Source organism: Felis catus, chromosome A2, assembly GCF_018350175.1.
Source record: "Felis catus isolate Fca126 chromosome A2, F.catus_Fca126_mat1.0, whole genome shotgun sequence".
Lineage (NCBI taxonomy): Eukaryota > Metazoa > Chordata > Mammalia > Carnivora > Felidae > Felis > Felis catus.
This window is the reverse complement of record NC_058369.1, coordinates 18,438,644-18,451,129: the sequence shown is the minus strand read 5'-3', so window position 1 is coordinate 18,451,129 and position 12,486 is coordinate 18,438,644. Positions and strand designations below refer to the sequence as shown.

Genomic DNA, 12,486 nt, shown 5'->3' with positions numbered 1-12,486 from the left:
ATCAAGAGTCAGGCTCAACCAACTGAGCCACACCCAGGCACCCCGAGGAGAAGATGGCATTTGACCTCAGTGAAATTTCACTAAGCAGAATGTTATGTTAAATATTCATAATTAACAATTTTAATTGTGGACTCTGGAAGCACTTTGAAAATGTAAATTGGAGATTTTCTCTTTTATTCTTCCTTCTCCATTCAATTACAGGAGAAGTACACATTCCTCATAAAATGTTCTGAAAGCATGGCTAAAGACAGCTTTCAGGTCTGTTCTGTGTTATGGCCAGAGACAGAATTTTGGAATTTTGTCCTGTTATTGTAAATAATTTTCTTGTTTCTGAAAACTACGTAAGAATCCTGTAAAACAAACATTTCTGAGAGAAGAGCAGTGAGTTATGAGCTGTTTTCTTTTTTCAGATCCGGAGAGTCAGACCTTGAAAGAACATTTAATTGATGAATTGGATTATGTATTGGTCCCAACCGAGGCCTGGAATAAATTACTCAACTGGTATGGCTGTGTAGAAGGCCAGCAGCCCATTGTCAGAAAAGTGAGTACATGAATTGTCACAGCTGTTGGTCAGTGTCTGTGAGTGCTCCCTGGGGGACACTGACTAGAGTTGGTTTCCTGGGGTACTGGATGTGCCTAAGTGGTCGAGTAGAGGTGTTTGAGGCCTTGTTTCTGGTTCTCTTTAGGGAATTGTGATCGTGAGTGGTGGTGAGTGAGGCTGCTCACTTGGGGTGTTATAGTGAGTGGCCTCCAAACATCAGAGCTGCCCAATGGCTTGGGGTGTGTCCAGCAGTGCCATGAGAGCACTTTCTGGAAGGCTGTATGAGAGAAAGTTTACTTGGGGTCATAGGGACCTACGGTAATGTACCGCTTCCTGTTTATCTTAAAACTTTTCTGAAACTGCTTTTGCCTCTGTGTTTAAGAGTCTTTGGCCACATTGTTGAATGTCTCAAAAAGCAGGTGTTTATAAGCCAGAGAATAGCCTCTTGAGGGAAACAGGCTATGGGATAGACACCTGGATTCCTAACCCCTCTGGTAGATGGGACTCGTGAAAAGACCAGACACTCTGACTCCCACAGTTGTTTGCTTGTCCTACCAGAGGGAGAATCACAAGATCCCACATGCCTGCTGATAGGTAGCCATTGAGTAAATTTCTCACTGTCTGGTTTGTAGTTCCCCTTCTTAGAGTAGGAAAGAGCTGCAGTCCTGAGGCCATGCTTCTCAGGATCACTGTTCGGGGCCAGAGCTACCTTCTTTTCCAGCTAGAAACCTGGGCCCCTGAGAGGGGTTAGGGATCAAAAAGTTGGGGGCATGCCAGTGTCCTGCAGATGTCTCCTAATGCCCACAGTGTTGCCATATGGTGAGTGTTCGGCTGCCTCAGGGATTTAACTATATTCTCTAGTCCTCTCATTTGACAAACCTTGAAAAGGAGACATCATGATCCTGATTTAGAGATGAACAGTGGCTTCCCTGTTGTGCAGTGTTGTTCCATCCGGACGCTTTTCCTCATGAGTGGGAAAAAGATTTTTAAACTCCTAGGATGGATGCCAGTGGCTTTAAAAATCTGATCACTTAGGGAAACTGATAACTGTGTGAATTCTGCCTTTTACCACTGACAAAACCTATTGCTTCCAAGACTGCCCGGTGTGGAACCCCTGCTCCTTCACCTGTGCCTCTTACTTGCAGGTTGTGGAGCACGGCCTGTTTGTCAAACACTGCAAAGTGGAGGTATATTTGCTGGAACTGAAGCTCTGTGAGAACAGTGACCCCACCAATGTGCTGAGTTGCCATTTCAGCAAGGCAGACACCATTGGTGAGTAGCTGGGCTGGGGTCCCAGGTATCCATTGGGAGAGTGCAGGGCATTGTGGCTAATGGGAGGGAAGCCAGGCCCCCTTCAGAATTGTTACCCACATAGTCTCAGGTTGTAGTTACCAGTCCTGACGTGGGAGCCTGCTCTCATAGAGAGCCAAGCCTGGGAATTGTGTTCTGTAGAACACCTGGCATGGCCCCTGCCCACTTGACATACGGTGGTAAAGGTGAGGAAATGCAGATTCAGAGAGGTCAAAGTAACTTAAAAAATCTTTGTGAGAAAGTGGCAGGGCTAGTATTTGAAACCACATGGGTCTTAACTTCAGAGATAAGTTTTCTCACCTTTCTGTATTGTTGATATGCTATGTAAATGGGACCCACATCCTCAAAGAAGGAGGAGCATAGAGAAAGTTTCTAGGTATGTGAGTGCGAGAAGATGCCAGTGGAAGATGTGTGGCCTTAGGAGTCACCATGGGGCTGAGGTCAGTCAGAACTTTTGGTCCAAAGCACCCTGTGACCCTCTGAACAGGAAGGAGGATGAGCAATTGCCCGGTATGGGTACCTTTAGCCTTGCATCTGGAGAAGGCCTTGAGTGATCTTTCTGCTCGTCCCTAGCAACCATCGAGAAGGAGATGCGGAAGCTGTTCAACATCCCTGCTGAGCGTGAAACACGGCTGTGGAACAAATACATGAGCAACACTTACGAGCAGCTGAGCAAGCTAGACAACACTGTCCAGGATGCGGGGCTGTACCAGGGTCAGGTAGGAGGGCTCAGGCCATGCCCCAGCAGGCAGCTCTGCCAGATACCTGCCAGACATCTGGTTCTGAGCACATTAGCAGTGAGGTGCTTTGCATATTCCTTATATGGTTTTCCCTTTCACTCAGGTGCTAGTAATTGAGCCCCAAAATGAAGATGGCACATGGCCGAGGCAGACCTTGCAGTCAAAGTAAGTGAACTCTTTCTCCCTGGTGGGTGGGCACACAGGTGTAAGAGAGACGCTGTTTCCTAAAGCAGTTATTGTGCTAAGAAAAATTTTTGGGGAGTCAGATGAAGAAACATGCTATTTCATATCCAGAGTCTGTAATCCTGGCCTTGGGTGAACAGTGTGCTGGGCAGCTGTCTGAGGAAAGCTGTCAAGGTGTGTGAACAAGATGGTGAGCCTCTCCTTGTTGAGAATGAGAGAAGGAAGAGAAGGGGCCCAGATCTGGGAATGCTTTTCTGCCAAGAGGTGGCTTTGTTTTTGTCAAGGCCATTCATTTTCTCCACCTGTGGTGAGAGGCTTGGATGGGAAAGAAGAGGGCTCAGGCATGGGATCTTGTATGACTTAAAGGTAGTAGTTTGATCCCACCCCGCTTTTTAACCATGGGCCTGTTAGTCATTGTTGCTTACTCGGGGAATGTTGCTAAACTGGGACCCCAGGAATCTCTGTCTCAGGAGAGGTTTGTGGGTGGTGTGGAATTATGCGTGTCCTGAGAAGGGAACAGAAAGGAAACATGAGTTTTTCTTTTTTTTTTTTTTTTTTTTAGTTATTTGTTTTGGTTTTTAAATTTTTTTTTAAAATTTTTTTTTTTAACGTTTATTCATTTTTGAGACAGAGAGAGAGCATGAACGGGGGAGGGTCAGAGAGAGGGAGACACAGAATCCGAAACAGGCTGCAGGCTCCGAGCTGTCAGCATAGAGCCCGACGTGGGGCTCGAACTCACGGACCGCGAGATCGTGACCTGAGCCAAAGTCGGCCGCTCAACCGACTGAGCCACCCAGGAGCCCCATATTTATTTATTTTGAGAAAGAGAGAGACAGTACGAGTTGGGGAGGGGCAGAGAGAGAGAGAGAGAGAGAGAGAAAGAGAGAGAATGAATCCCAGACAGGCTCCACACCTTCAGCATGGAGCCTGACGCAGGGCACAAACCCACAAGATCATGACCTGAGCCGAAACCAAAAGTCGGATGCTTGGGGCACCTGGGTGGCGCAGTCGGTTAAGCGTCCGACTTCAGCCAGGTCACGATCTCATGGTCCGTGAGTTCGAGCCCCGCGTCAGGCTCTGGGCTGATGGCTCAGAGCCTGGAGCCTGTTTCCGATTCTGTGTCTCCCTCTCTCTCTGCCCCTCCCCCGTTCATGCTCTGTCTCTCTCTGTCCCAAAAATAAATAAACGTTGAAAAAAAAAATTTAAAAAAAAAAAAAAAGTCGGATGCTTAACGGACTGAGCCACCCAGGTGCCCCATGTTTTTTTATGGTAGAAGGTGGGGGGATTGTGTCTGTGGTCTGATAGTTGTGGGGACAGTGTTGGTCTTTGCTCTCTTCCTTCAGTCAGGTCTTGGACAGGGACTATTTCATACTGATGGGCTCGTAGCTCCTTTGAGAGTCATGAAAGCTACCTGCTCTCTCTTGAGAAACACTCAAGAAGACACAGCGTTTTGCCAACAATCTCAAGGGTTTTAACAGATACTCTAGCCATGGACTCCAGTTTTAGAAACCCTGGTCACCAGTTCCTGACAAATTGACAAAATAGCTGTGGTAGGCAGGATAATACCACCCTCCATGTCCACGTCCTAATCCCCTAGAACCTTTGAATATGTTAGGTTACATGGCAAAAGTGATTAAGATGTGATTAAGGGTCTTGAGATGGGGAGATTATCCTGGATTATCTGGATGGGCCCCATGTAATCACAGGATGGACGAGGGAGATGAGAGTCAGAGAAGGAGATGTGGGGACAGAGCAGAGTCCAACTGATGAAATGGGAGAAAGACTTCACTGGCCATGAGCCAGGGAATGTGGGGCAGCCTTAAGAAGTCCCTAGAGCCTCCACAAAGGAATACAGCTCTTGATTTTAGCTCAGTGAGAGTCATTTTGGATTCCTGACCTGCAAAATTGTTAAGATAATAAATTTGCATTGCGTGTACGTTTTTTTTTTTTTTAATATAAATTCAGTTTATTCATAAATTTGTGTTGTTTTAAGCCAGTAAATTTTTGGTAATTTGGACAACAGTAATTGGAAGGCTAGCCTTGGCTGCTGACTCCCTTCTTGGAACTGGAAATGCCACAGAACTGAGAGAAAATAACATTAAAAACTGTGAGGAACCCCTAGGGAGACAGAAGGTGATTGAATTCCAGTCTATGAGGTAGGGTTGACAGTTTGGAGCAGAAGAGGCTGGATATACTGGTCAAGGGAGACTGTTAGAGTTCTGCCTTTTTCTCTTCCCAGTGCTGCTTCTCCCCATCCCTTCCACACCCTGGGGTCCCAGATTCCAGTCAAGGGAGATAGCTTTTAGAAAAGAACAGTGTCTCCTTATATTTGCCTAAAGGTTAGAGTTTCTCTGCAAAGTGTGGCCAGTGGCCAGTGGGCCCAGAGTGGGATTCCTGAGGTACACTCCCTTCCCCACTCCCCTAATGGCACCAGGTACTGTTCTAGATACTGAGGATGTAGCAGTAAATAAAGTCTCCATCCTCAAGGAGAAGCAAATGACAAATAAGAAAAATCCACATGGGGAAAAATCAGGGAAGAAAATCAGCAGGTGTAGGCTTTGGGAAGAGGCAGATTTAAATAGGATGATGGGGAGGCCCCACTGAGGTGCCATTTGAACACAGTTATGAAGGAGGTGAAGGAATCAGCAGTGAGTGGAGTGCTTATTAAGAATAACATTGTGAGGCAAAGGCGCCAACAGCAGTGGAAGTTCTGAGACAGAAGCAGGCTTTGTTGAAGACCAGCAGGAGTTTGTTGTGGCTGTGGTGCCAGGAGTGATGGCAGGAGCTTTTGGGGGAAGGTGGTAGGCCCCGTTGACGGTTCTAGCTGTGCCTCTGGGGGAGGTAAGGAGCTTCTTAGAGGAGGTGTGGTAAGGGGAGAGATCTCACCTGGTGGGATCTCACCTGGTGAACAGCTCAGAGGGAGCCATAATGAGAAGCTGACCAGTATAGTTGGAATGAAAGGAAAATGGCAGATTGACAGCCTGTGCTAGTGGGAGCATCATTCATGTTCCCAGCCTCATAGGAGGATGGAGTAAGCATAAAGAATACCATCAAGGAAAGGAGGAGGTGGGTACGTGAAACAGGAACAGGGTGGCATTCTTGGGAACAAAGAATTCAGGAGATGGGTTGAGTAGCAGAATGGATATAACTGAAGCTGAATGAACAAGTTGGAAGGTCAAGTTGAAGAATTCTAGAAAGCATTAGGAGGGATGAAGAGATGAAAGCTGGGAGAAGCAAAATGCTATAGGATGAGGGTAGAGGTGGCAGTATTCGTATCTCAGAAGCAGAGAGGAAATGACTGGAGCAAGGGGAAGAAAATGTTTGAGGATAAAATGACCAAGAGTTTCTCAGAGATCACAAAAGAGGAAAGATCTGAAATTTAAAGAATGCTAAACACGACAGATGGAAGGAAGAAAGCCCACGCCTAGACACACTAGAGTAAAAGTTTAACAACGGAGATGTAGAGAAAACTCCACATCTTATTGAAAGAAAAAGTCACAAAGGAATAAGAAGCAGATTAGTATCAAACTTCTCAGTAGCACCAGTAGACCTGAGAGCTACTTTGTCAGTGTCAAAATAACTTTCTTAAAATATATATGTGTGTGTGTGTGTACACATATACGTGTATGTATATATATGAATATATTTTTTATATACAAATATGTATATAATGCTTATAATATATATTATATATATATGTATAATATATATAAAATGCTTATTTGAGAGACAGAGAGTGTGCATGGGGTAGAGGGGGAGAGAGAGAGAGAGAGAGAGAGAGAGAGAAAGAAAGAATCTCAAGCAGGCTCCACACTGTCAGTGCAGAGCCTGACACGGCTGAAACCCACAGTGAGATCATGACCCAACCAAAATTAAGTCGGACGCTTAATCTACTGAGCCACACAGGTGCCCCAAAAGTAAAATTTTAAAAGCAGAATTTTATACCCTACAAAACTATTACTTAAATGTAAAGATGAAATAATTTTTTTCTTTAGCGTAGATGACCTTGGAAGATTTTCCACACAGAGCTCCTATGTGGAAGCTACTGTTAGAACTCAGGCGCTTGCAGTAAAATCCATAACGTGTGAGAGAGAGCACATACCTGGGAAAATATTCTGTTGGCCAGAAAAGCAAGGGCTTTGTGATTTTGGAGTAAGCAAAGATTTTTGACACAAGAGAGAAGACACGGCACCACAAACCACGGAGGAGGAAATGGATAAAGGGGGTGACTTTTAAGTTAAGAACTTCTGTTCATCAAAGCGTAAAAAGGCTAGCCACAGGGTGAGAAAAGATACCTGCAATACATATGTCTGACAAATTGCTTTTATCCAGAAGTTTGAAGAAATGCCTTAAGTCAGTAAGAAAAAGACAACTCCATTAGTAGAAGGGGCAAAAAATCTTTAACAGTTACTTTATAAAAGAGGATGTCCAATGGCTTGTGAGCTTATGGAGAGGTGTCAACCTCAGCAGTCATCCAGAGATGGCAAATTAAAGCCACAACACAGTGCTTCTGCACACCCACCAGAATGGCTTAGTGAAAAAGATGGACAGTACCAAGTGATGTTGAGGTGTGGAGCACCCCAAATTGTTGGACCCTGCCGATGGGGCATATAAATTGGTGTGATTTTAGAAGACTTGGCAACCCATGCTAAATGAAGAATTCTGTGTATTTATTCTGTAACTCAACGATCCACTCCTAGGCATACTGCCAACAGAAATACATCTCATGTTCACTTAAAGATAAGTTCAAAGATGTTCACAACAGCACTGCCTATCATACTCACTGGAGTTAACCCAGATGTCCATCCACCAAAATAGAGTGGATAGGTTAATTGAGGCATAGTCACACTGGAATTCTGTAGGGCCTCGACAACATTGAGTGTCGTGACCAATGCTGAATGAGAGAAGCCAGACATAAAACAGCATACTGTATTCTCTTGATAGGAAGTTTAAGAACAGGCAAAGCTCATCTAGGGGGCTCAAGGTCATGGTAGTGGTTAGCTGTGGGAAGAATCGTAACTAAAGGGAATATGAAGAGGACACTAGAGGTTTAGTGCTGTCCTGCTTCAGAGTCAGGGTTCTGGTTATATAGATGTATTCACTTGATGAAAATTTCTTGATTTTTTACTTAGTTGGTTTATGCATTCTCTATGTAATTCTTTGCTAAAAAGTTTAATAAGAAGAAAAATTTAAGAAAGCAATCCATAGCAAAAGCAGTCCAGAAGTAAATTCTGGGTAATCCCAACATGGAAGGCAAGTGAGGAAATGGGAGGCAGTAAAAAGCAGAGAGAGATGGGAATGTCATCCGCCCTTTCTCTTGTGGAGAAATGTAGATAGTTACAAGTTTAAGTAATTGATAGGGAAAAATAAAAATAGTTATAGGTCCTAATAAGTTAATGGAGTAACTGCCAGAAATCTAAAATAGAATGTATATCTTTGAAATACACTGTGTCGATTAGGAAAGGTTTGCTGGCAGTTAAGAAAGACTAGACGATCAGTTTGTGAAGAAAGATGCTGAGGTCTTTCCTAAAAGAACTTCTGAGATGGGTAGTCCAGTGCTGGTATCATTAGAAACCCAGCCGCTCTATTGTGTTGCCCTACCGTGTGCAGCTTCTACTTCAAAGGTAGTCCCCTGTGGGTCCAGGATCCTGGAGCTGCAGTGGTTACACCTGCATTCAAGTAGCAAGGAGGAAGAAGCAGGAGGGACATAACCCTTCCTTTTAAGGAAGTTTCCCAGAAGTCACACATCTCTTTTGCATCTCTTTGGTCAATAATAAGACCATAGCTGGCTTCAAGGGAGGCTGGAAAATGCTGTTTAGCAGAGGTGCAAGGTGTCTAACTAAAAATTGGGGATCAAAAACTAAGGAAGAAGGGCAGAATAGCTTATTGGGAGGCAAAAGGGGAAAATAAATCCCTCTTTTTCTTGTCTACCAATTCCTATGGTCACCAAATGTGTGTGGGTTGCATCCAGTTCTCTGACACCAGCTGGGTGTTCTGGAATTTCACTCAATTCTGACACTATCTACCTGGAGGTAGCATCAGATCCCACAGGTTAAGGGCTCAGTCCAATCAGACTGGCCCATTTTAGATCCCAGTTCTAAGTCCAGGTTGTTACCTGTGCTTGGGCCAACTGGCTATAAATCACAGGTTCCCATGATCCCTCCTTGGGCTCAGTAGTTTGCTAGAATAGTTTACAGAACTCAGGGAAACCGTTTATTCACTAGATGACCAGTTTGTTACAAAAGGCTATAACCTGGGAACGGTGAGATGGAAGAAGAACCCGGTGGTTATAGGGAAGGGGTGAAGAGCTGCTATGCCCTGTTCAGGCATGCCATCCTTCTAGCACCTCCACATGTTCACCAACCTGGAAGCTCTCCAAAATTCCCATACTTCAGGGATTTTTGTGGAGGTCTCAGTAAGTAGGCATGATTGATTAAATGATTTGGCCATTGGTAACTGAATTCAGATTGCCAACCCTTATTGCCTCCTCAAGGGTGGGGGTGTGTGGCTGTAAGTTCCAACCCTCTAACCACATGGTTAGATCTCCTGGCAACTGGCCCCCATTCTTTGTGATTTTTCCAAAAGTGATTAACAAAAACTGAGGTATGGTTGAAAAGTGCTTGTTGGAAATAACATGACAACTCCTTTCACTTTTATCACCTTGAAACTATTTCAGGAACCAAGGACAAAAAAACACAAATATAACAAAAGATGCTTCCATTGCTCTTATCACTGAGGAAATTACAAGTGTTTTAGGGGCTGTGTACCAGGAATTTTGAACAAGATCAAAAATATATTTATTATAAATCACAGCACCCTAGGATACAACTAGGAAACTGTCACACCTAAGAAGGGAAATTGAGGGCAAAAAAAGGAAAAGAAAGAATTGAAAAGTTTGGTAATTAGAAAACATGAGATAAGGCTGAATTAAGGCCATGTAGAATAGTGATTAAAACAACTATAAATGAGTTAAACTCACTAATCAAAACTCTCAGACCAGCCATATTAAGTAATACATCATCTGTCAAGCAGACCCAGGGTTAACCTGGAGAGAATGGGAAAATACATCAAGTGAATGTGTCATTCAGGGGAAGTCATTGATTGGCCTAATCCTTTTTTTTTTTTTAACCTACCTATAGAGTCAGCTTGACATGTATTGTGGCAGGAAAACTTCCTAAATTGTTTCTGTTCAGCTCTTTATTAGAGAGGGCCACCTAATAAATTTTGAACATTTTAAGACCATTTTCTCATGCTTCAAAGATTTTCTGTAGAGCTGGCCTCCTTTCTCTCTCTTTCTCTCTCTAATTCCCTCTGACTTAACTTGCCTGAGGTTGCTAAGGCCTGATTAGCTCTCCACCATGACCCCTTTTCAAGGCTGCCTGCCCAGAACTAGAAGAGGCCAGTGTTCCTGAAGTGAAGATGTGGGCGCACACAGATGAGAGTTAACAGCATTGGTGTGGGGTGAGCCCAGCTAAGGTTGTTGTGAAGGCAGTGAGGATTCTGCCTAAGAATTCATTGTTACCTTAATGATAATACCAGGTGCTAGACTCTGGCTACTTGAGGTCACCCCTAAAGGGTGGGCTCATCCCCAGAGCAGCCCTCAGCCTGGAGAACAACTGAGAAGCATGCAGAGCATGGTCGAGCAAGGAGGGCAGGCATGGGTGTGCTACAGGGCCTCAATCATGGGTTCAGAGCAGGTTCTAGTCATGATTGGTAAGGACTGGATGTGCCTAGGAGCAGGAACTATCTCAACAGAAAGGTACTGGGAGACCAGAGGCTTGGCCAGCATCTTTGAAAGGAGCAGAGGGATCCTTATTTGGAGCTGTAGTCTCTGTTTTCAGAGTGTTTGTGGCATGGGACCCAGTGGGGTCTTGCTTCACCTAATATGTACGCTTGAGAGTCAGGTGTTTCCCACCAGTTCCCTATTTGCCAGCCTTCAGTGCCCCAGGTTGTGCTCTAAAGCTGCCTAATGACAAGTGACAAGTGCCCAGGCAGTTCCCAGATAGTCACTCTTCAGAGGTCTTGCTTTTGTCTGTCAAGGGTAGAGTTTAAGAACAACTTTGTCATGTGTAAATTTTCAAGCATATAAAAAGAAATCTGGGGCGTCTGGGTGGCTCAGTCGACTGAGCTTCTGACTTCGCCTCACTTCGGCTCAGGTCATGATCTGAGTTTTGTGAGTTCGAGCACGGTTTGTGAGTTGGAGCCCTGCATAGGGCTCTGTGCTGAAAGCTCAGAGCTTGGAGCCTGCTTTGGATTCGGTGTTTCCCTCTCTCTCTGCCCCTCCCCTGCTCACGCTCTGTCTCTCCTTCTCTCTCAAAAGTAAATAAAAATTAAAAAAAAAGAAATCTTACATATTCATCATTAGATTTTTTTTTCCAACTGAATTTATTCTGAAAATACAGCATTTTCTAGAACATTTTAAATGTCAAATTTTTTTTTGTTTTCTTTCATTTTAAGGAGAAATGTTCTGTTTAAGGAATTGACAGGTCTTAGTTATGGCTTCTGTGGATTTTTGCCCTTTTGAGTTCAAAGAAATAGCATAAGTTACCAGTGAATAGTTACTAAAAAGGGAAGTGTGACACTATATGCCTTTAGGTTCTGCACATCAGATTTTGAATTTCACCATCCTGTAGTACCTGTCAACAGAACTGAGATAACAGTATGCCATATTAGACCAACCGTGGGTAGTGACTTTCCTCCCTACATAGTAGGCTGGGAATACCTGCATCACATTGGACAGGCTTCAGATATGTGCTAAAGTTACCTGTCTGGTGGAAGAGTGTGTCCTTGGCCCTGACCGTTCTCATTTAATGAGCTACCTGAGTTCTTGGACTTCTTGGCAGCATGAGCATGAGGATGGGGCTCTGTGAAGCAAATGCTCTTCAGCATTAGAGAAGGTACATTTCTCAATGGGAAGATGAGAGGCTGGGGAGTTCTCTTTCCCTCTCCCTCACTGTGACCTCAGTGTGGAGCAGAACTCAGTTCCTGATTCCCCTTTAGGCCCCTCGATAGTTTCCTAATGTCTGCACTGTAGGTGTGGGTACTCCTTATCTCTGCTGCCATTTTTCACTTTCTTCTTGCAGAGAACCCTGGTTGAGATCAGATCTCATGAGGTTGGGCTCTTTGCTGGGGCATATTATAATCATTTTCTGTAATGATTCTCTAAAATAACCCCAAGCCTAGAAGGAAATATCACATTTGTACATACTCAAAACGATTCAGGATGATTCACTTTCTTCTACAAGTTCTTATACAGATTTTAGTAGAAAATTGACAAAACTCATACCAATTTAATATTTGGGGCATTTAGCCCCTGAATTAATTATTCTGAAAGTTGGTATAAATCTAAAATAAGATGCTGTGAAAAATATTGAAACATATTAGGCCAGCCTTTGAAACAGAGAAATTACTCACATTTGATAAATTTGAGGAAGCAAAAGCAATTTTCCTTGAATAGCGTAGTGAAACCAAATTACCATTTTCCTGTTCATATTTGTTTATATATGTGTTTATATATATATTTACATTGTAAATTTACATATGTAAATTTTATTTGCGTATGTATTTTTAGCCAGCTGTTCATTTTGGGTCAGGTATTCTTGGATATTTATCTCTTATTGCCATTTTTCTGTGTCTTTCACTGGTAACTCTTAAAGTTCAGGGAAGCTTATGATTTATAAATCAAACCAGGATGCCCTAAAGATCAACCTT

The 12,486-nt window shown here is 43.7% G+C and overlaps 1 protein-coding gene across 4 annotated transcripts in view; it reads left to right on the top strand.

Annotated features, from left to right (window-relative positions):
- Nucleotides 1-12,486, top strand: part of USP4 (ubiquitin specific peptidase 4) — a 48,751-nt gene that overhangs the window by 8,094 nt on the left and 28,171 nt on the right. For all 4 annotated transcript variants that reach the window (XM_003982222.6, XM_003982221.6, XM_019821522.3 and 1 more), the window contains exons 3-6: nt 411-541; nt 1,687-1,813; nt 2,426-2,571; nt 2,696-2,757. In XM_003982222.6, coding sequence (XP_003982271.1) covers nt 411-541; nt 1,687-1,813; nt 2,426-2,571; nt 2,696-2,757 — 466 coding nt within the window. The remainder of the gene's footprint in view (nt 1-410; nt 542-1,686; nt 1,814-2,425; nt 2,572-2,695; nt 2,758-12,486) is intronic.